The sequence below is a fragment of the Ostrinia furnacalis genome, unplaced genomic scaffold (assembly GCF_004193835.3).
Source record: "Ostrinia furnacalis isolate ACB-3 unplaced genomic scaffold, ASM419383v2 OfSCF1370, whole genome shotgun sequence".
Lineage (NCBI taxonomy): Eukaryota > Metazoa > Arthropoda > Insecta > Lepidoptera > Crambidae > Ostrinia > Ostrinia furnacalis.
In genome coordinates this window covers 364,196-389,471 of record NW_021131609.1, presented here as the reverse complement: position 1 = coordinate 389,471, position 25,276 = coordinate 364,196, and the positions used below count along the sequence as shown (strand labels likewise).

Here is a 25,276-nt window from a genome sequence, read left to right as displayed (position 1 = left end):
CACTGGTTGGGTTTTTATTGGCGGTCAAGCTGTAGATCCTGGCTACACAGGAGTTGCAGCGGTGGGAACTAGAGGTGGGAATAGTCCCGATTACGTTCGCAGCTGCACGCGTTGGTTTGGCCGAGGCTTAAGGTTCAGTCAAACCAACGCGATCACAAGCGATCAGCCGGCGTGCAGCAATGGTGATCAGACTTAGACGGTTATCACACTGCACCGCGCTCCGCCGCGGAGCGCGGGGCGACAGATTTAATCATTGTATGCAAGTACCTCAGTTTGTATAGAAAACACGCGCGGCACTTCACACTGACAACGCGTCCGCACGCGTGATTTTTTTATATGAAAATCACGCGGCGGAGCGCGGCGCAGTGTGATAACCGCCTTAAATGCATTGGTCGCCATCGCTGCACGCCGGCTGATCGCGTGTGATCGCGTTGATTTGGCCGGACCTTTAGGGTGAAAATACTTTATTGTAGGACTAAAATGTATGTATATTGGCGCCGGATTGGAATAGCTGTCGGTAAACTTTTTATTATTCCGCTGTGTTTTTGTTGAGTGCAAACAACCTATTTGGTTGTGGGTTCGCAAAAATCCAGCCAAGAAAAGGATAGTGGAAATGCTTTTTGTTTTGGGTTCCCAGTTTTTAGGGTTTTGGTAAAGCTGTTATGGTAATACAGATTTCGATTCGATTCTTAAGTTTTTCGTGGAATTTTTATAAAGATTTTTGTAGTATGTATAATCTACTGTTTCAGCATTTACTTGTGCTTATTACCTAGTAGGTACATTTACTGTACCATCCTAGATCGCATCTCTCCAGGTGCGATTGCGGTCAAATATCTGCCTTGTCATGAATAAAAAAAATTGATATCTATCATACTACTGTGAACTATTTATGTTGGACTAATGGAATATTATGTTAGGACTAGGGATGTTTTGGATATAATGCTACACAAAAAACAATTTAAACTGTCAACATCCGAAATTATCCGAAAGTTTTGAATCAGTTACGGCTTCGGATTTTTTTTTATTTCAGTTATCCGAAGGTTTCAGTTACGGTTAAGAATATCCATAACATCCCTGGTTATGACTAATAATAGCTAAAAATTATTGAGAAGAACTATTGACTGTTGTGCATTCTACATGTTGTCTTTTATTTTGACAGCATGTCAAAAGTCATAAAAAGTACAAATCGTCGACATGATTCTTGTGAAATAATGCCGGCGACACCAAGCCGCCGGCTTTCGATGGCTTGATGTGTAACACACCTTTATAAATGTGTTACTTTACATTAGTGAAATCCTATAATACTCTTTACCATCTTTGTAATAAGCACTATTCTCGATTGTTCCAGATGAAGTCGACTTAGCCTGCTAATATGACAACGAGGAACTTCTGACAGCATGGCGGCGAAACTCCTTTTGAGTTTGTTATTCGCTTCTGTGGTAAGTCTGTTACAGTTATTGCATAATTTTTAAGTTGCTTTTATTCTTAGAGTGGTTCCAAGACACTGGAAAACTACATATTATATTCACGAGTGGTAAATTGGGTTACTACGATGTCTTATCAAATGCCACTACGAAAATAACAATAATGGAACTAAACATCTTGTTTCCACCGAAGCAACTCTTGTGTAACCAGGATCTACAGTCAGTTAATTGAGTTTTGTTGAGGTCAATAAATAGTAAAGGCAGGCGTTTGTCCAAATAGATTATTTTAAAATTAAGCTACACCATCCCACTGCTGGGTAAAGGCCTCTCCCAAAATCATTAGATGCTCTACAGCAGCCCCAAATAGAAATAACTGTACATTGTACAAAGGCACATTTTTTTAAAGGTATATTATTGTGCACAATCGCGTTGATTAAAAAAAATGTTATAACAGTCATAGGGGTTGCTGGGGAGCATGACGTATAGCCATAACCAATGACTGCTATAGTTCCAAAATACTGAACTGTCCTATCGATGACATTGACAGCGGGGCGCCACCGTCAATACCGAATCGCTGGTTCCGATTTTTGCCATGTTGGAAACCATAAAGTTGAACGATGGTAGCGCCCCCCTGTCATTGAGTTTGGCGGGACAGTTCAGCGTGGGTCATCTATACTCTGGCCCAATCATGGCGCCATCTTCTTGGCACATCGTCATTGCCAAATAGCCGTCTGTCATCATATAAAAGCAAATGATAAAACGCCTAAATTAATCGATATAAAGTTACTGAAGGCTTATAAATAACAGAAATACATAAGAAACAAAATATGTACCAAAATTCTGACGTGCAATTATGAACAATCTAGGCTGACATTAATTTTGCAACATATTAATTGCCTATTTCAAACCGAGATCATTATTTTATTTATTATTTATCTTCTAATCATAAATGAATATACATCATCATGACCTAATAATCCTAATATTTTAACGTAGGTAAACACAAATTTTCATCAACTAAAAGCCTAAACTAAACATTGCCTAAAGATAATTTCTTCCCAAAACTTTTTAGTGTTACTCATTAGTGAAAATATCAAATTTTTGCTCAAAAAGTATGTTTTACATAATGAAGGCCTTAATTATTTTCTACCTTAACTTTGTAGGTTTCTAGCATAAAGTTATTAATTATACCTAGCAAAATAGAGCGACTAAGTACTGAGCGAGCGAGATGTCACTAGCAGCAACACTGTGTGATAGAAAGAGATGCGTCGTAACAAAACCATTTTTTGCAACTATTTGACAGTTCGTTAGCACTCATTGGTACGCTAAAATTTTAAGCTGGGAGATTTTTTTCAAAATTTTACGTGAGTGATATTGTGGATGTTTATGAGAAGTAATGCTTCAGAAACATGGTGACTGGTTCAGTGATTGATTATTGTACAAAACAGTGAAATAATCCTGAAAACTGTCACACAAATGACATCCAGTGACATCCTAAAATCTGTTTCGTTTAACAGCTCGTGATTGTTGCTCTATAACATGTATGTTGCTTGAATATTAACTTCATGATTTCTAGCGGCGACTAATAAAGCTTCTATACAGATATTATAAACTCAATATACATCACTAATAACACTGTAGTTGAAAACTTACATTAATAAAGTGAAAATTATGCAAAATTAACGGTGGGGTTGGCGCAAAGTGTGAACGACATAATTTAATGCAGTATACTGCACAGTGTGACAGTAGAAACGGGGTATCGCTCCATTATAATAATATTAGCAATTTTAAAATTACATCGTCTTGAGTACTGTGACATAAAAAGGTAGGTATTGCATGGTATGTACTTATAAAAGTAACTACATTCCTAAGCTATGAACTTAGTCATATCAAAATTTTAAAACCGTTGTGAATCACAACAACAACGACACACACTCAACCGATTTTTGTTCTTTACTGCTCCGCTTCTATTGGCTATAGGATGATCTTATAATATAGCCTAAAGCCTTCCTCGATAATTGGACTATCCAACACAAAAATATTTTTTCCTGAGATTAGCGCGTTCAAGCAAACAAAGTAACTCTTCAGCTTTACAATATTAGTACCTATAGATTTGGAGAAAACCAAAGTACACTACTTGTTCATTTGCCGATAAGTACCACAGAATAAAATGTATTCTAGTTAATACTAATACTTATTATTCACTTAATACTATTTAATATAAGTGCCCTGTAAAGGGACTATGTATTGAATAAAAAAATTCAAAAAACTCATTTATTTCTGTAAATAGGCTTAAAAAAAAGCACTTTTACACGGCCCAGTATTAACCCTACCACTGCTTCAGGACAATAAATGGGCCAGTAATGTAAACTGCAATAAACTGCCGCCTCTGTGGTCTAGTGGTTAGACCACCTGCTTCAGACGCAGAGGTCCCGGGTTCGATTCCCAGTGGGGGCAGATTTTTCTGTTCGGTTTGGTTNGACACTGGGAAACTACATATTATATTCACGAGTGGTAAATTGGGTTACTACGATGTCTTATCAAATGCCACTACGAAAATAACAATAATGGAACTAAACATCTTGTTTCCACCGAAGCAACTCCTGTGTAGCCAGAATCTACAGTCAGTCAGTTGAGTTTTGTTGGGGGTCAATAAATAGACCCCAACTCAACCAGTAAAGGCAGGCGTTAGTCCAAATAGTCCGATTTTTTTTTAAATTAAGCTACACCATCCCACTGCTGGGTAAAGGCCTCCCCCAAAATCATTATAGCCATAACCAATGACTGCTACCCAATCATGGCGCCATCTTCTTGGCACATCGTCATTGGCAAATAGCCGTCTGTCATCATATAAAATCAAATGATAAAACGCCTAAATTAATCGATATAGAGTTACTGAAGGCTTATAAATAACAGAAATACATAGGAAACAGAATATGTACCAAAATTCTGACGTGCAATTATGAACAATCTAGGCTGACAATAATTTTGCAACATATTTGCCTATTTCAAACCAAGATCATTATCTTCTTATCATAAATTAACACATCATTATGACCTAATTCTTTAACGTAAACACTAATTTTCATCACCTAGAAGTATAAACTAAACATTGCTTAGGAGCGTTTACGCCGTTTGGCGCAAAAACAGTACTTTTTCAACTCGTTACAACCATTAACCAGTAATACTACAAATATGTTATGGGCATAAATAGTTAGGCAATTTCGTCGTCTAAATAGTTAATTGAGAAAATATTGCGATTAGTTTAGTATTTAAGAATTCTATCAAGATAAGTCCACACAGGTTTTGTAAATTTCCACTTTAGCGTCAGTTTACAAGCTGAAATTTTTATAAAAATACTGTGAAAACGATTTAACAAACATTTATGTCCTATAGCATAGATCCTTGGGCAAATAGTTATCTGAGAAAATTTTTAGATTTAAGCATTTTACAATAAGAAATCACAAATTAAAAGAACGTGAAATAACCAAAAATCAAAGTGATTTTTTCACCAATATTCTTTCTTTATTCAACATAAAAATAGCTTAATATAATAAAACAACATCTTCTTTAAAATATTTACTTTGAAACGATATTTAATTCATTGTTATTGTTTTGCTATAAACATTTGGAAACTATTAAAAAACGCCGCGCGCGAATCATTTCCAATGATGCCCCTTGAAACGCCGCGCTTCGCGTAAACGCTCTTTAAGATAATTTCTCACCGAAACTTCCCAAAGTTGCTCATTAGTGAAAATATCAATTTTTTGCTGAAAAAGTATGTTTTACATACTTAATGAAGACCTTAATTATTTTCTACCTTAACTTTCTAGATTTCTAGCATAAAGTTATTAATTATACCTAGCAAAATAGAGCAACAAAGAACTGAGCGAACGAGATGTCACTAGCAGCAACACTGTGTGATAAAAAGAGATGCGTGATGCGACGTAACAGCACCGTTTTTTGCAAGTATTTGACAATTCGTTAGCACTTATTGGCACGCTAAAAAATTTAGGCTCTGAGATTTTTTCAAATTTTAAGTGATATAAATCGTAGATGTTTATGAGAAATCGTGCTTCAAAAACGTGGTGACTGGTTCAGCGATTGATTATTGTACAAAACAGTGAAATAATCCTGAAAACGGTCACACAAATGACATCTAGTGACATCCTAAAATCTGTTTCGTTTGACAGCTCGTAATTGTTGCTCTATAACATGTATGTTGCTTGAATATTAACTTCATGATTTCTAGCGGCGACTAATAAAGCTTCTATAGAGCTATTATAACTCATATATATGAGTATCACTAATAAAACTGTAGTCGAAAACTTACATTAATAAAGTGAAAATTATGCAAAATTAACGGTGGGGTTGGCGCAAAGTGTGAGCGACATAATTTAATGCAGTATACTGCACAGTGTGACAGTAGAGGCGGGGTATCGCTCTATTATATTAGCAATTTCAAACTATATCGAGGACTGTGTCAGTAAAAAAAGTAGTTTAATACTTTAAAAACTACATTCCTAAGCTATTAACTTATTCAAATCTGAAGTTTCAAACTGTTATGAATAACAACAACGGTACACAATTAACCGATTTTTCTTAGTTATGTTACATTTAAAGACAACCAAAGTATATTTTCGATTAGCAGTTGTGCGAGTGCACATGAATAGTTTAGGAGTGACAGTTTATCGCAAGTCCGTCGCGCATCTGTCACTTTTACTTTTGTAAAACTGTTACTTTTGGTAAAATTTAAAATTGAACTTACGCCTCGCGCACTGTACACTACGTTTGTCAATAGCAACAAAATAAAATTTATTCTAGTACTAGTTAATACTAGCATAGTTACTATGTCGATACTTAGTTACTGTCCAATTGTCCATTCAAGCCATTTACTCTCCCTTTCGTCGGTCCAACAGGCAACAGCTACTCCCGAACTAATTGCACATAATTAGCAACTCCTTGAAGTGTCCAAATTAGGCTATTAATGCGTTTAGCATGCAAATGGCGAACACGGCCAGTGTTTCAATTTGAGCCGACAATATTTGTGAAAGCATGACTAAACGCTGTATATTTGGACGCTCGGTCAAATAAACTAATGATGTGGAAATAGAGGTAAAATTGTTGTTTATATTTATCTTTGAAACTGTTTGACTTTGAGGCTAGTGGTTTAAGCACTACTTTTTTGTTTTACTGGGTCTGGTTTATTTTAATAAGTTTTAATGATGCAGTGCTCTAAGGGAATGTGATATTACTCTCAAAAAGCATCGTATATTTTTTTAGATTATCTCGAAAATAGCTATTCAGTAAAGAAACAGAACTCAAAATCAACTTAAGGCTCAAATAAAAATAAAAAGGTATAAGTCTTAAAAACTGAAATTTCGTTGAGCTGTACCGGAACAAATTTTGTGCAAATTTTATATTTACTCATGGTAGTAGTGTCGATGGGAATAAAGATGTAAGGTCCTTATAAATTACCCACGACACTACTGGTAGTGTGGTTTGGTAGTGCGGTGGGTCAGAAGGGTAAAAATTGACTGTAGTGAGTTAACTTGTCAAGTTAATTAAGAATGTAACTTTGAAGTAAACTAGATTTTTCGGTAAATATTGTTGTATCTAAGTTACCAAGTATATAAACACGTACCTACATATACCTAAGTAAACAAGTCCAATCCCCCAACGTGCCAACTAGTTCCCCAGCAAGAAACCATAATCCAAGTTCTTTCTCGCTGATATTAACACATTGTTATTCGCGATAATCTCGTAACTTCTCAAGCACCTTTGTCCAAGTTTGTTGGACTTAAAAAGTTTTGTTTTTTGTTTGTCCTACGAGAGTGTTATCTGAGAGGCCGGAGTATTGAAAACGAGAAGTTTCAAGTGACTTTCGGAGACTGTTTCGTCGAGCTTTAGTTATTTAGTTGGGCATTTGAATGTGGGTAAATAAAGTGGGATGAAAATTCTTTATTTATAAAAGTTACCTATAAGATCGAGTTACGCCCGTATTCACAAACATTAGTATGAGGTCTCACAGTGCGCACAGGGTGACACACGAACCAATCACAGAGCTCTATACAACGCTGTGCTTTCGATTTGCTGCTTCACTTAATCAAGCATCGTTTGTGAATGAATACTTCACAAACGATGCTTAATTCTTTTGATATAGAATAATTGTAGGATTAAGCATAGACATGCCGTTAGTCAACTTCGTTCGTTTCAGCCTAATGACGTCCACTGCTGGACAAAGGCCTCCCCCAAGGATTTTCAAAACGACCGGTCCTGTGCCGCCCGCATCCAGGCACCTCTCGCGACTTTCACCAGATCGTCGGTCCACTTAGTGGGGGTCTGCCCATACTACGTCTTCCGGCCCGTGGTCGCCACTCGAGAACTTTTCTGCCCCAGCTTTGCGTGCTGTTAGTAGGGGCACCACTTAAATAGTTCAACGGTTGATGGAGATCAATATTTCATTGTTTGAATTTATCTATACAGCAATAGCAATACTGATAAATAATCGATTTATTAATAAGGTAGTGCAGGGTCCAAATGATACGGAGACATGTAAAGTGCTCCTTAAGTGCTACTTTTATTTTTTTTACTGTTTTTTGACGTTCATGAGTGCCACTAGTAAGAAATAAATGAATTTTAATTTGACTAGTGGTAAAAAATGAATAAAATATTATTAATTTCGCTTTTTCTAATGTTGAGTCTGTTTCAAAAAGCACATTACTTTGGACCAACGAACCCCTAAGGTTACTAAAATTGTGACGTCAGTTGCACCACTCGACAGAACCCCTTAAGACCAATATTCCTAAATCCAGTTAAAACGTTAGCATTGAATAAGTTATTTCGCTCACAAAAATGCAAATCCAGTTTAAACACGCCGTGATTGCTCTCAAATATTGGGTTACAAAGAAGATGTCGAGAGCAAACCTTCGCCATTGATTGCCTTTACGTTCCCATATTTTTGCATTTTCAGCCGGGGTGTGCTTTTAGGGAAGAAAATCGGGAGAATGGGTTAAGCGTTTGTTTGTTAGTGTTAGCAAAATAAAAAAGTTTTATTTGGCAACTTTGAACTGAACCATCTTTGTCATTTGTCACTTTAAATCTCTCTGCAGAAGATTAACATGAGTGACTATACCTAATTACTCGTTTAAAAAAACAGTAGGATATCTTAATTACATTTTAAAACCCATAATGAGATATTACAAAATAGATGATAACAGTTCTAAAGGCTGTAGTAGGGCACGCGGATTGTTCAAGAATAATCTAGACAGTTTCTCAAAACTAACTATACCTGAGAAACTAAGCAACGTATTAAAAATATGTTTTACCACTACGTTAATGTTACGTTGTAGTTCCAAAGCCCAAAAGGAACAGTAAACTAATTTTATATTAAGCTCTACCAGAGACAATGATGGTTTTTAGCTGTTATAGTTTTGAATGATATGAACGCAAGACGTAGAATTATTAAAAAACATTTTAAGGATATTTGTAAGCGAGTTGCTTTGTAGGAAATAATCTCTGGCACTATATTCTTTTACTAAATCTATACCACTACATTGTCATAGTATAAAACAAAATCACTTTCCACTATCTGTCCCTATGCTTATAAGTTTAAAACTACGCAACGGATTTTGATACAGTTTTAGTTATGATACAGTACATTTTGTTAGTACTAAATGACATGTCATTATTTAATATTTTTAGGTAGAGCGTCATCTCTACTATTATTTNTTTATTACTTCCGTGCGGTACCAGGTCTAAAAACCTGGTATTAAGGTAGGTACATCATTGGATTCTATTTTAAGAATAAATCATAGATATATATTCATCACTTTCCTACACCGGACCCAATTGAAGTTATGCCTTTCGCACGACAAGGAAGACTATAATTTTCTTAGCCGCACGGTAAGCGAGACGTGCACAAGGTCTATAGACCTGGTTTCGCACTCAACGTGTTAAGCTAATAAAAAAAAAAAAGTGCAGGTCGAGATGTCAAGTTATTCCCGCGCGGTACGGATTTCTAAAGCTCGCTTTTTACTTCTGCCTCTAAATCTTCTAAACAAATGGCCTGACTGTTCTCCCCGCATTGTGGCAATTTTGTCAGTACTGCAGGCCATTCCGCAGTGTTGCAGAGCGTACATCCCATTATGTCTTAATTAAACCAGCCACGGAACTATGGCTAATGCATTATTTGCGGAAAATCTAGCTTTTTCCGGGAAATTCCAGGTGGAAATTCGTGGCAAGGTTGGAAGTATTTGGTAAAAGGTCAACCTGGTATTCTTAGAATGAGGNTTTAGAATGAGTCCATTATAACACTTGGGCATTTAATTTGTGTAGGTAATTTCCTAATTCACAGATAATGATAGTTTCTTTGATTTATAGGTAGAGAAATTTAAATGTTAAATTGTAAATCTTGATTATTATTACTGACGGGATTGTTACCATGTACCTTAATTTTGAGTTTCCGATATTTCGGCATTGTTGCAAGTGCCATGGTCACGGAATAACTGAAGAAACTTGCGGGTGACCATGAAAGTTTAATAAAACAATATATTGTGAAACTTGGTTGCAGTTGATAATTTTTCGTTAGTTTATTTCCGATTTGAACGAAACCTCTTGCTATTGTTCCGAGAACTGCACACCATTTTTCACCCCATGCCTATTTAGTACAAAACAACGCTCAAAACTGCCATACATTCTGATCTGCGATTGGTCTAAATATTAAAGTTAACAAATAAAAAGACTCAACAACTCAAGACTTGAAAATGAATCGTCTAGTTTTAAGTTTCATTCTGTAATATGCACCTAAGAGAGCTTACGGGCGTTGACGTTGCGGCATCTCTGTAAGACTCAATATCCTTCAATATACTTGGTTTTCTTCAAAATAGTTCCAAGATCCTAAACCACAAAAGCTTTAGCGAAAACGTACGCGTCCCGAAATAAAAAGCGCTTTCAATCTGTGTATTCCAACGTTTCTAATGTCATTCGAAAATGCTTGCAATATCCGGCGAAGGCTGCACTTGTCGGGAAACTTGTGAAATGCGGTGCATGTTATTATAGAGATTCCAGCAGAAATCGACATAGAAATAGCCAAGTATGATGTAGTTCGGTTATTTTTGTATGTTATGAAGCTGAAGTAAGAGATAGCTTTTCTTTGCTAGACCAATGTTTGACTGGTAGAAAATAGCGAGGCATTATGTCCGCAATTTGGATTATTATACGCGTACAGAGAAATAAAAATAAAGTTGCGTTGACTCTAGTAAGGGCCTAGCTAGGTACATAAGTTTTTCCATTGGGTTGGCCAAGCCAAAAGTGAGTGGAAATCCAAAAAACTGCAGAGTTTTAAGCGAGCTCATGTTTGTTATTAAATTATTTTATACAAACATTAATTTTACTACTTTATTTATTATTAGGGGACTACACTACAGAAAACAAACTAAAAACAATACATTTGACAGAACCACAATACTTCAACAGCATTAATTCTGAGCTACTTGCTTTACGTTATTTGTAGAACTAAAATTTAAGAGAGCAAAGTCGCAAACATAAACTCGCGTGGCATCATATCAAAAAGCATCAATACATCTAAATAATCCAATAACTATTGACAAATGACATATAGAATCGCTCAGCAATAAAGAACGAATGACATCTAGCTTTATCGGCGTAGACAGACAGACATAAAGCTGCCTGACGTCTAGGACAACTATAAAATATCCGAGGTGATAAGAATTTCGTACGTGATATGAGAGAAACAGATTTTTATGGTTCATATCACTTGATTTTGACGCTAAATTTTCAGAACGAAATGAAATTTGAAGAACACTAGGATCTTTTTCATTCCTCAATTCTTTATGATATTTGTTAACACCGACGATCAAAGAGTATAAGCTTGTTATAGAAAAATCTTTTCATGTTTAGTGTTGATATCCACTTGAATTTTGGTACTTTACTGCTGTGCCCAGGAATCAAAAGCCGTTTCTGACAATGCCCTTTACTGTCTTGAATTGAAATGAAACACCCTAAACTTTTATTTATTTATACAGGGTGTTTGGTAAATGGGTACCTATATGAGCCGACACTAGCCTATGTTAACATGAGCATATAAATGGTATGGTGAAGTCAGAAATTTGATATCATCATTTTAAATATTTTAATTTTCATACAAAATAAATTTTATAAAATCCGATTTATATGAAAACTAGCTGACCCGGCGAACTTCGTACCGCCTTAGCGTAGAGATTTTCTTAATATTTTTTTCCGTAAGAACCATCCTTGGACTTCCACAAACATTAAAAAAAAAGAATTATCGAAATCGGTTCAGCCGTTCACACGTGATGCCGTGACAACGCGAAACGGGTTTCATTTTTATATATATAGATTAAAATAATTAAAATTAAGATATCAATTTGCAATTAAATTAAATCAAAATGAAAATGTTAGTTATACTTTTATGAATTATATTTAACTGTGCATATTATAATGCTAACTGGTACTTTGTCAGGACTACGGAACCCTAAAAATCGTCAATGTACAACAACTCTCCACTATTAAAACTCACCCCGATCCGATGTAAAGACACAAATGCGACGTGTTTGTTATTGTCCGCGTAAGTAGTGGTAAACAAATGAACTACGCCGTGATTGCAGCCACCTACGAGTGTAATCATGAGCTGCCGTGCTCCCATAGTGGTTCAAGGCAGAAGATCATTTAGGGTTCATGTATCATGTTCATAGAAGAAGACGTAAGAAGGTTTCAACTTCAAATACCGGCCAAGTGGGAGTCAAACTCGCACATCGAGGGTTCCGCACAAACTTTATTTCAATAACTACAAAAAAAATTAAAACACTAAAAGAATTAAAAATTTCTAAGTAAAAGCTTGTGCCAATGAAGCTCTTTCATACGATACCGCACATGATACGGTTAAAAATTGAACCGCAGTTCTTTGCTTATAGATCCTGTTTTTTATGATTTAATTACAAGTGTATAGTTTTCATACTTTTTCTTACACTATTTTTTTACATTTGTACATGATTTTCAACTAATACATTCGTCCAAATAATAAAAAGACTGTCTTGGCTCTTTTAACCCTGCAATCCCATGACTTGCACCACAACTGCAAGAAAAGCTTACACAAACTCAATTTTCGTCGTTACCGAGGTTCGTCTGGGCCCGCGCTTAAGTCGTCGACTGCAGGCAACTTTGTCCTGATTTATATGTTTCACTTGGCCATATAATGTGCACCATCTTTGAGGGTTAATTTAACATGATACATTGTAGAACTTGATATAAAGTGTAAGAAGTTATACTGGAGTACTATTACTACAAAAGAAATAGGTAGTAGGTGTTACCAGAGTTTTATATTTTAAAAAAGTGTTTTACTTTATTATTTCAATTAATATGGTGTACTAGAAAACAATTAAAGGGATAAAACCTTCTGTATTTTTAGCAATGCATAACACTACTTAGCGTTCAAAGACTAAGGCTGGGTTGCACCATCTTACTTTAACTTTGACAAGCGTCAAAAATCTGTCAAACTCCATACAAAAAACACCGGTTATCGTCATAGTTACGGTCAAAGTTAGGTGGTGCAACTCAGCGATAGTGTTAAAAAACTAAAATCTGTTAAAAATTACGCCCTGTATTTTTATTGCATCGGTTGTTATTGTTCATTACAAGGATAAAATTTCTCTAACAAACTAGGTAAATCATAAAGGAACCATGAAATCTTAGATTATTTTAATTATTTCCAAAAAATGCAAAAGAATCTTGGAAATTATCGTATTTTAATGTTCCTTGTGTAACAATATAATAGTTTTAAACTTTCATGGTCACTAACATAATTATTATTTAATTAATTGAACCTTAATTTTGAGTTTCCGATATTAAGGTACATGGTAGCAATCCCGTCAGGAATAATAAACCTTGTGTAACATTTTCTTGTTCCTCTTATCTCCACGAACGACATTCACACTTGGCAACACGTTATTCTGTTAGCAAACAAAACTTTTAATTAGTGCGCAACTTCTGCTTCATTTCACTGGCGGGAGATTTTTTAATCTGGCTTTGAAATTGTGTAATTATTTTAGTTTGCTGAAATGTGTTGGCAGTTTAGCGAGGGTGAAATGTTTGTTATATGTATCAGTCCTAAGTAATTAATAATTATTTAAGTTTATAAGTAGAAATGACAGTTTTCTAAGCGTTAAGTAGATAGTAGCTATTTCAATTTGCAGGCTGAGTCTATTCATTCTTTCGTGCAAAAAGAAGTAGACAATATTATTTTGTGTGTACTGTGTACGGGACTATTCCCACCTCTCTTTCCCACCGCTGCAACTCCTGTGTAGCCAGGATCTCAGCTTGACCGCCAATAAAAACCCAACCAGTGAAAGTCAAGTATGTCCCGGGGGAAAGTGAAAGTCATTGGACCCGTAACGAATTTAATCAGAAGAACATAGGAGTTCGAAGTTAAGGTTCGACTTCCCTCCAGTGCAAAGCGGATGACAGGAGACAAAACAAAATGTGTTTAGCTTAAGAGCGCATTCACATTAGGGCGTTAGCAGCGCGACTGCAGCGCGGCAGCGGCGTTTTTATAATGTTAAGGCATGCATCCGCGGTCACATAGTATGATATTATCGGCAGAGCGTCTGTCGCGCGTTTGTCGCCCTGCTAAATCGCCTAAATGTGAAAGCGCTCTAACACTAAAATTGAGTGTCTTATGCATCAAATTGCGTAATTTTCTTTATTTCTTTCACACAGGCTAAAATTATTATATGTTCCGAAACCTACGTCCACAAACTCGCAGGAAAAGCAAGTGCCTGAATAAATTAACTCCGCCATATTTGTCTAGTTGAAAAATCGAAACAACCGAGCATTTATTCGGTTTTCGTATCAAACCAATGTTTGCAAAGAACACACACGACGGATCCATTTCATATCGCGACTCTGATTGAACACAAATAAGAATTAAAACGTACTCGACTGTACGAGTGCGGAGCGAAGTAAATTGTGTGGTGCGCTGTATGCTTAAAATGATTTGTATAATACCTTTGTATTTTTTATTATATATTAATTTGTATATAACTTTATCGCTCGCGTCCCTGTTTCAAACCCGGGATAAAAACTATCCTATGTCCTTCCCTGGGACTCAAACTATTTCTGTGCTAAATTTCATAAAAATCGGCTCAGTGGTTTAGGCGTGAAAGCAAGACAGACAGACAGACAGAGTTACTTTCGCATTTATAACAGTATAGATGAGTGCCTGTGTTCAGTCTATTATGACGGTTATCATCTACACTAATATTAAGGGAATAGAATATAAATTTTGAAGATTTTCAATACTATCAAACAAATAACAATATTTCGTCTTTATAGGTGAAACCAGAAAGTGTTTATGTCATAGAGTCTTATGGACTCTAGTCACCTGTGCTGTCCAAGGCTGTATTTCAAAATAATCATATCGACGCTTTGTATTTTAAACTAGCGGCCGCCCGCGACTTCGTACGCGTGGATCCCGTTTTACCTCCTTTGGGGTGGATTTTCGTAAAATCCTTTCTTAGCGGATGCCTACGTCATAACATCTACCTGCATTCCAAGCCCGATCCGTCCAGTGGTTTGGGCTGTACGTTAATAGATCACTATGTCAGTCAGTCAGTCAGTCAGTCAGTCCATTATAGGACACCACATGGAATTCCAAGAGTATTGATAGTGTGTATAAGCTCGCTTCAATTTTCACTTAAATTATTAATTATTTTCCTGAAAACATCCTCATACTACTCGTATTATTGACTGAATAATTCAGGATGTGTTTTATTTTCAGTTCCGTTTCAGTTTCAACAAATATTGGCCCGAATACTCAATCGAGTATTATTCAGTATTTCTCATTGTTTTGGATTAACCGAACCACTTGAAGTATTTATTCAGTATATTCTCTGAGCTTTATACAGCCTGAATTGAGCCTGAAATTCAGTGTTATTTCAGATTAGTTTCCAAACAATTCTAGTTAAAATTTTTAGCGAGAACTATTTTATTTATCAATTTTTTTTCTATCAAACCGGCTTGTTAATTTTGTCGCTGGATTCTAAGGAATTTGCATTTAGAAGTAGCTTGAAATTTTGGTTGGAAGAGTTCACGTGCTTCGTATAGTGTAATAATGAGTATTATAAATGTCGCGTAGTTTTTAGATGGCGCACTGTAAAATGTAAAATAAAATAAGGTATCCTTTGTTTTCCTATGTTTGCTTGCAGTTAGTTCCAACTCCAAAAATACAAATGTTGGACTTCTTAACGATAGATAAATAAGTTATAGTACTTAGACTTACCGGCGCAGGACCGGTATTTGTGGAAAATCTTGGGGGAGGCCTTTGTCCAGCAGTGGAAGACTTTCAGCTGACACGAACGAACCTAGAATTGTCTACTTGCTCACATCATGGTGCTTGACGTTACGAAGCAAATAAAAACCATTAGAACCTTGAAAATCGAATCCCATAAAAATCCCAAATAGTAGTCGAAAAAAGCATTTATCAAGACATCACATACTCCACGTTTATATCACCTGTCCATAATAATGATATGACTTTAATAAATCTACCTGACACCGATGAATATTGATGTAGTACGGTCTGCAAAAACGCGCGAAATATCATTATGTATTAGAATTTCGATGACGTATGAGTGATCAATTATTGTTTAAATAACGTTATGGGATGAGTGAAAAAATTGGGCGGGAAATATTTGTTTTAGGTCGGCTCCATACGTTGGCACCAACGTTTGTCAATTTGCAATGACAATCGTGCAATGCGTGGATCAAAAAAATTGGCAACAACGTTAGGACAAGCTATTTTCTTCGTACTTCTATGTTCTTCTGATTAATTTCGTTGCGGGTCCAATGACAGTTAACATTCCCCCGGGACAAACTTGACCTTCACTGGTTGAGTTTTTATTGGCGGTCAAGCTGTAGATCCTGTCTAGACAGGAGTTGCAGCGGTGGGAACGAGAGGTGGGAACAGTCCCGTGAAAGCTATTTTCCTTTCTTGTACATTAAGTTTGACAAGTGGCGTTAAAACCAACGTTGTGACCAGACGTGTGAAGCCGGCCTCACCGTTTTTCCAAGTGAAAACTAATTTATCTGTCTAGTGGAAATTAAGAGCATTTAAAATTTAACCATGATGTAGGTAGGTAAGCGTATTAGGTGTAGTAATAAAATACTGCTTGGGTAATAAGAAAATTGCGATCAAATGTTCCTATACCTAACTCTGTCTATCATTTTAACGGATAAAACTTTTTGAAAAGTTTTAATTCCTTGACTTACTGTGTGTATCTTTTGCCTTAAATGTAGGTCAGAGAATTGGGTAAAAAAGTTTCCTCATTTCCCATTGTAAGAAGTTAATCTGCTGCAAATAAAAATTTTTGCCCCTTTGAAGTGAAAAATACTTTTCATATAAACCCGAAGAATTTTAATAAAAAACATAACCCTCATTTTGGCGCAGCTGGGTAAAAATAATGGTAGGACTTTATTATTCTGACGGTAAAGGTCATTTCAGGTGTTTTTTTCAAAAACACGCCTGTAATTACACGTATAATACGTGTATAATGATAATGATGCACGCTTTACACGAGTAGAGGTTTCTGGTGTTATCTACACTTTTACATGTACACTAATTATAAAGAGGAAGTATTTGTTTGTTTGTATTAAATAGGCTCCAAAACTATTGGACCGATTTGAAAAATTCTAGATTATTTCTGATGAACACGAATACGATTATTACGTACGATGATAAGAAGTTTGCCGGGATCAGCTATTTTTATATCAAACCTTCTGATTACGAGGATGCACATAATATCACTTCCAGCATGTAAATAGGAAAACCTTTACGAAAAGTAGTTTAAAAAATATGTACGCCTGACATAATTTTTAAAGGTAGGTATTTTAAGTCACAAGTAGTGATTGAAACTTATATACTTTTTTATCACAATAGAAGCTCTGAGTTGTGAAAGTGCTAATGATCCCAAATACTGTACTTAGTAGTAGGTAAATATGAAAATTCATTAACAACGTCATGGAAAATCGGAATATCCTGGACCTCCTGTGTTTCTCTATTCTACATCTGTAGCCACGATTTTATATCAAAACCTATATTTATCATTTAAACCTACAATAACAGTTTTTTTGAAGTCGTAGAACCTAAATCCTCACAGAGACCGCGGTAACAACTGACTTCTATTGTGTCTAGCTTCACCACCAGCAAAAGGCCTGTCCTGCCTTTTAGTCACGATTCTGGCCACAACAGACCTATAAACTACCAACTTATAATGACCAAACATGCCATAGATCAGTTCAATATCGCATCCATACATCACCCACTCCCATCGGCCAACTTCGTCTAATATCTAGATCTAACCGCCAAAGTTTCCTATCAATTCGGTTATTTAAGATAGCTATCTAATACAGAGCTGTGTACGGTCGAGAGAAATTATCAATATCTTATAAAAGGGGGAAAAATCTGCAGTCAGCGGCGCGCACGTGATGCCAATAGCTGAGGTTGAGCTGCGTTTGAATTGGGGCAACCTTTTTAGGATGTGTAAACATTGTGTTGGTGATTCTTATTTATTTGTGATTGGGGTGGTTTTCCAACAAAATAGATAGTCTGATGTGCTGTAAATTGTAGAATGTGCATTACCGCAGCAAGATGTTCATAAATGTCGTGCTTTAGAGAGTCGAATAGCAGATAATTAGTCCATCGTGAGCAGAAATTTGTCCACTAATAGCAAAATTGGTACAAAGTGTAGTTTTAAAGTTATTAGGAAAAAACAGATTTTAACTTTAAAACTAAAATTTGAACGAGCACACAGCAAGAGCAAGACGTAGATAACTGGAGCAATACTAAGAAGTTTTCTTCAGAAAATAACCCTTCACTGAAGAATAGAATTATGTGACTTGACAATATTATTGAAATTAAAGCTTAAAATTTAATATAATTTTGAGTCTCGTTTCATAATTGGAACCGAACCTTAACCTTAGGAACTAATAACGTAAGAAATAATAATGCTTGGAAACCAAAAAAGACGGAAATAAAATGTGGGATCCAGAAACCTGGTATAAAATGGTCAAAATAGAAAATACACTATCTTAATACCATCATCCAGGGCTCTGGACATTTCAGCAGAAGAAAATTGCTAAAACTTTTAATACAAAACTCATGGTCAAGTAACTCTCCCAAACGAACGCGCCACTATTTCTTGGCACGTCCCAAATATCACGTAGATATACTTACTGTGATATAATTATTCGCCGGACCAAATTTGTGACCGCCATTGGGCGTCTCTCTGTCTGCGAATAACTTTGCTTATACACATATTAAGGATTCGCCACACTGGATGCGTTTTGTGGTCTGTCAGGTCACAGTGAACGCAGGCCGCATCATGTATTGTATTGTATGAACAACATTGTCGGTCAGGGAAATTTGTCAGCGATCGTGACAAGGCAATCTGCCATAAAAGCTGATTTTTCTGCATAATATTTGGGCAATAATTAGAAGTAGTTTCCTTATCAGCCAGACAGTTTTGACAGTTCCAACTCCTTGCCAGACAGTTTTTTTAGGGTAGCTCCCAAAGCCACCATGACCCAAACTTCATAATTCACCAACATTATATCCTATATTGGGAGCATACGCTGACAAACTTTGAGCNAAAGTTTTACAAAATGACGCAGGTATGGCGTTCAGTAGCTCTTAGTTAGTGGTCATACATGATGTAGGCTGCGTTCACTTTGACCTGCCCGCAGACCGCAGACCGCAAAACGCAAGCAGTGTGGCAAAACCTTTACAGAGTTATATCCACATATTACAGACCTTTGTCCCGTCAAAAGGGTAAAATGTTGCTATGAATATGTCTTGTAATATTACTCCCTAAACAATGAGGAGATAATAAATTACTATCGTGAATTTCATACTTTCCCATTTATTCAAAAGTAAGGCATTGGTATCAACAGATCAGCAGCAGCAATATTTGTATGTAGGGCTGGGGTTCTCAAGAGAAACTTCAGCTTTCAGTTTCGTGAAAATACACCGTTTATTTCGTACTGCACGTCATGGCAGTTGGAACGAGAGAGAGCGAGCCTCGCACCTTTCATTCAATCCTATCATTCGGTTTATTTTAACGTTTCACTATTTGAACGTTTCAACGAAATTAAAAAATAAAAGTTAAAGTTTGTTTTCTTTTACATTCCTACATGTATATTTAATAATAATTTTAAGTAATTAATTTTGCTTACATACTTACTCTGATTTTCTTTCAGGATACACAGCCAGAGTTGCCTCGCAATCAAATTCAAGTATTGGTGATGTTTTTGATTTGGATTCTGTTTTTGACTCCAAGAAAAGTTAAACTAAAAGCACTACTGCGCCGTAAACAAATGTTTTGTTGTCGATATGTTTACATAATAAAGAACCTTAAGTTTATTTTTTGTTTTACTTGGCATTCTAAAATGTATATTCGACTTTTGTAATTGACTTTTAAATAACATATTATACCTAAATGTAGTATATTACACTATTTAATAGAAATAAACAAACATCTACACTTAGTTACTTCGGAGTAAAAATTAAATTCATAGGTAGGTAGGTACTATCTATGCCTATGGCCAGTCATGTCGTCTCGTTCTATCGCAAAGAATCACCATTTGATGAGAGCGAGAGCAAAAACGGAAATGGATAGTTAACACTGTGGCCGTGTGTACTTATTTCATTTACTTATTTTTTACTTGTTTAACATCTCATTAAAAAATTACATAATTTTACCCCAAAAATGGGGGTGTCACGCGGCGCCAGTAACACTAAAGGGGGTAGAGGGGCGCGGGAGGGGAAGTATTTTGGACACAAGTTGCCGCGTAGAAATGTTAACGAACACTCCTTCTGGTTTGTTCTGTATTCTGAGAATTCAATACAATTTAGCCACAATAATATGGGCTTAAAATCATAGTCATCATCATCATCATCAACAGCCCTTTACAGTCCATTGCTGGACTATGAGCCTCCTCCACTATAGTGGAGGGTTTTGCCACTCTTGGCAGGCGGGTTGGATTAAAATATTGATGTTTTTCAGAGAGCGCTGCTGCTCGTTTTGTTTGATAAAATCATAGTAAAGTAGCGAAATTACCGAATAATAGAACTTCAATCAAAAGTGGATCAATCTAATGCACTCATTAGTGAACCACAACATTTAATTCTAGCTCCTAATGAAACAAAGAGCCAAGTTCAAACAGTCGCAGATTAATCTAACTAAGTATAAACCGTGATCAGAGATAACTAACTTCGAGTGAGTCGTTTTAATTATACCTATCAGTTGTTTCAGAGTTAGACTTCTGAAAATACTGAAATAAGTATGGTATGAATGAAGCAACCCACGCTTCGGATGTGCGTGGATGGGCGTTCAAATATAGATGTTCAATGGTTGAATCTTTTTTCTATAAATAACTTGTTAGAATATTTCTACATGATGTAGGAAAACAAAACGAAAAAAACTGTTACTAGTTGGGAAAAAAATTCAAATCCAGTCACACTGTTACTGATTCACACATAAAGTAACTTTAATATCAGGATATAAGAGATTTCGAACAGTGACAAAATACATTAAAAATAAAATACTTAAGTAATCTTAAGCTTACTGTAAGAAAATACGGGTTACAATGTGACCGACGAAACGGTGTGACTAGATGGTATTTTTTTTACCAATGAGTAAAAGTGTTACTCGTTTATGTGTGACTCGTTAGGAACAAGCAGGCAAAAATAAATAGTCATGGTCTTCTACAATAATTCACATTGGATGAAATTGTAATAAATACACACGAGTAGAATTAAAAACAAAAATATTGCTAAAGGATCAGAGGATTAGAGCAAAGTTATTATTCTTCGCTAAGCAGGCACTTACAACTGCAGTCCCATTTCAAGTTTCTATAGCGTTACGACAACATAAAAAGTGCACCCAACATTTCTGTCTGGAAATACAAAACTAACACTTGGCTATCTGAAAATATAGCGGAGACAGTGCCAAACATCAATTCAATCCTATCTATTCTACTTTTCCTGGATTCTGTTAACTTTTGCGTAGTCAGCTTGGCGTGCTGCCACGTTCAGAGCTTGAGATTGTTCTCAGGAGATGCGATAATATCTACTTACCAACGCTGCAACGATTGCGAGTGCTTACGCCTTTTGAGAGAATTGGGTTGAGCTTGAGTTTTTTGTTTACAGTTTATAGTAATCGTACGATAAGCGATGAAATTTTTTAATCACTGAAATCGTATAGAAACCTAAATTTAACTAATATTCGTATCAGAATTTCATGCCAGCTACAAAGACTACTCGTATTAAAAAGGCCCACGGGTATTTGCATCCACTCCCCAATAATTCTAAAGCACAACTTATTTAAAAAGACACCATTCCGGTCTTAAAAACGTAATTAATTTTAAATTGCATGTAAAATAAGATTTTTGTTGCATTGTAATTGAAAAAGTTAGTTTGAGTTGACAAAATAGTGACATCACAGGCTTGAATTGACTTACAAACATCACTTTTAAGTGGTTGGGAATGGGAAACGGGAACACTGACTTTCATTTCAAAATATTCAAAAAAACATTACTGAAGAGTAAAAAATAAAGTGACATTGAAACTATAGCTGTTCATCATGACAAAATATGACTCTTCAAAAGACATTACTGAAGAGTAAAAAATATAGTGACTACAGCTGTTCATCATAACAAAATATGACTCTTCAAAAGTTTACAGTGCTAATTAGGCTCAGTAAACTATTGTTTAGACAATCAACAATCAATCAACAGACAATGCAAATAATCCGAGTACACGTGCACACGGCCCCGATCCAGTTGCGATAGATACAAACGACGCATATTAAGCTTTACACTGGGGTATCTTATGCCGTTTGTAATAGGTGTTATATTACAACAAACATGGTATGTTCTGATATTCAGTACAAACATAATGGTACTGTGTATTGTGTGTTATCAATGCAGCGGCGTCATTGTAACGTGACGTCAGATGTTTCTAGTGATGTAAGTGTGGGGACAACAGTTGTCACATCATTGCTTTAAAAATAACTCAAAGAGCTTAGAATTGTTATTTTGATAAGCAGATTGATAATCAAAATCAATGTGTAACTAAACGTGAGAAAAACACATATTGAAGGCAAAATTAAATCACTAGTAAGGTGATGCAGGTCAAGAGAAAAGGTCATACATACAGTAAAATTTCATTCTTTCTAATTATGAGTCGATATTATGTCGACCTGTACCTCTAGCATGAACAACTTTCGTCTTAGAATCGTTTGCGTACTCGATAAAATTCGATACTCAATCTTCGAATTAGACGATAACGTGACAATTTTGATTCTCAAAATAAGTTTCGTGCAACCACATCTCATATTAAGTTCACTTTACGACACGTTCACAAGGGCGCTGTTGAAGTTTTCTTACTAAATCTTTTGATGGCGATTCGAGTACGCAAACGATTTGAACTCGAAAGTTTTTCGTGCTAGCCGTACTGGTGATGGTTGCAAAAACCTGGATGCGGGTAGCGCAGGACCAGTCGTTGTGAAAATCCTTGGGAGAGGCCTTTGTCCAGCAGTGTATGTCATTTGGCTGAAACGAACCAACGAAAAATAAAAAACTGGCCTTCACAACAATAAATGTTTCACAATATTTTTGCCGCCTTGAGTCAAACACCCCACAACAAAAAACATGATTGCCATCCATCCCCAAAAACTTTTCCAAATCCTCGCAATAAAATACAGAGAAGGAATAGGATAAATCATATAAAATAGAAGTATGAGTCTAGACTCGAAATAAATATCCTTTCGGCGCTGAAGACAAATATGATGGATCGTATGGATAAAGGGATGATCAAACAGAAAAGAAATCATAAGAATGACGTATGACTTTTGCTGATGTTGTTTGAGACACACGGCTGTTGCAAATGAAACGCATTGAGCGTAATTTGACTACCTACTCGTAATCTTCTTTGCACTGGATGGAAATCGCACCTTAACTTCGAATTCCTCTAATGCTCTTCTGATTAATTACGTTGGGGGTCCAATGACAGTTTTACTTTCCCCGGGACAAACTTGACCTTCACTGGTTGGGTTTTTATTGTCGATCAAGCTGTAGATTCAGGCTACATAGGAGTTGCAGCGGTGGGAAAGAGAGGTAGGAATAGTTCTTTCAGGGAATAGTTAGTTGTGACCTGAGCATTTTTGGCCTGTGACTTGACTAGACCAGATCTTTTTCATATATTTTCAGTAGAAAATAGTTTGTTCGCTTCATTAAAAAGTATCCACTGTGGGAAAGACGCCTGTCTCAAGGATTTCCATAACGACAGCTTCTAAAACGATAGTAGTTTTAAAAATAATCTTCGTTCGTTACAGCCGAAAGACGTCCACTGCTGGACAAAGGCCTCCCCCAAGGATTTCCACGAAGACCGGTCCTGCGCCGCTCGCATCCAGGCACCTCCCGCGACCTTCACCAGATCGTCGGTCCACCTAGCGAAGAAAATCCTCACTTATTAGGAATAGTCGCTTGCTGAACGTTACATTTGTATATCCAGACGTATGAGACAGCGATAGATCATGCGCTAATAACGCCTTTGACGCGTGAAGCGAGACGGACAATGCGTCGCTCTGAAAGGGTTCAAGCCTCTAGGGGACAGAGGGCTGTATTCATGTTTGCAATAAAGAATCCAAGATCTGCTTTGTCCAAGAACACAGTATTGAAAGTCTGTTGATGATTATTTGCATATTAAAGAACCAAGTCAAAACCATTAGAAGCCATTAAAATCATCGCAGGACAGGCGACAGCAAATCATGTGGGTTACTTTAGATCTAGAGGACAACTTTGGCTCACAATAAATATTATTGTTTCTCACCTCGTCATAACAACGCCCGTAAAATGTTAGATAATCACTACTGAGTGCCCTATTTTTGGTTGGTTGCAAGATGGTTTGCGAATTTCATTGCATTTGTTTTTAGCCAGAGTTACTCATAGAACTAAAGTTGGAATAAGTAAATATTTCAAAATGTTCACGTACTCGTTTGCCTAATGTACGAGTGCATTACCGCAGCAAAATTTTTATAAATGTTGTGCTTTAGAGAGTCGAGAGTATAGCAGATAATTAGTCCATCGTGAGCAGAAATTTGTCCACTAATAGCAAAATTCGTTCAAATTATAGTTTTAAAGTAATTAGGAAAAAACAGATTTTGCTGGGGTAATGTTTGAAACATTACCCTGGCAATTTTTTTTTTTTAAAGTCGTTCTATCCCGGAACCAAATACATGGATAGATAGCTTTTGTTGCGTAGTAATTTGTCCACGAATAGCAAAATTTGTTCGTGTTCCGGTTCTCAAGTTATTCAGAATTTTGCTGGGGTAATGTTTTGTGATGTCCCAGATCTCGTAAATGGCTCAACGCAGAAGTTTGAAAAAAATACCAATGATAGACCTTGATATGTCCAAATTAGTTCAAGCATTAGTCATTGATTTGAATAATAAATACCCGTGTAATTAAATGATTTCGAAAATCAGATAAAACGGATTTGTGAGTAAACCAGTACTCTTACAATCAAATAAAAAGGTGTAGCATGTACCCTTGGTACACTTTTATAACCACAGTAAATATAAATGATGTGGCTTTGCGCAAAAGAGAGATTTCAAGAAATTTAATTTATTTTAACAGTCTTACTTTCGTGGCTGAATACGCTATTCCCTTATAACAAGGGAACATGGCATACAATGGACAAATTAAAATGTTCCTTGAATAAGCTATCCTGTTAATTTCAGCTTTAAATTACGACTTAT

At 36.1% G+C, this 25,276-nt stretch overlaps 1 protein-coding gene across 1 annotated transcript in view; it reads left to right on the top strand.

Annotated features, from left to right (window-relative positions):
* Positions 1-1,354: 1,354 nt before the first annotated feature.
* Positions 1,355-25,276, top strand: part of nolo (ADAMTS-like no long nerve cord) — a 196,536-nt gene continuing 172,614 nt past the window's right edge. The window contains exon 1 of the mRNA XM_028304071.1: positions 1,355-1,439. Within this exon, the coding sequence (XP_028159872.1) occupies positions 1,398-1,439 (42 nt within the window). The 5' untranslated portion in view covers positions 1,355-1,397. The remainder of the gene's footprint in view (positions 1,440-25,276) is intronic.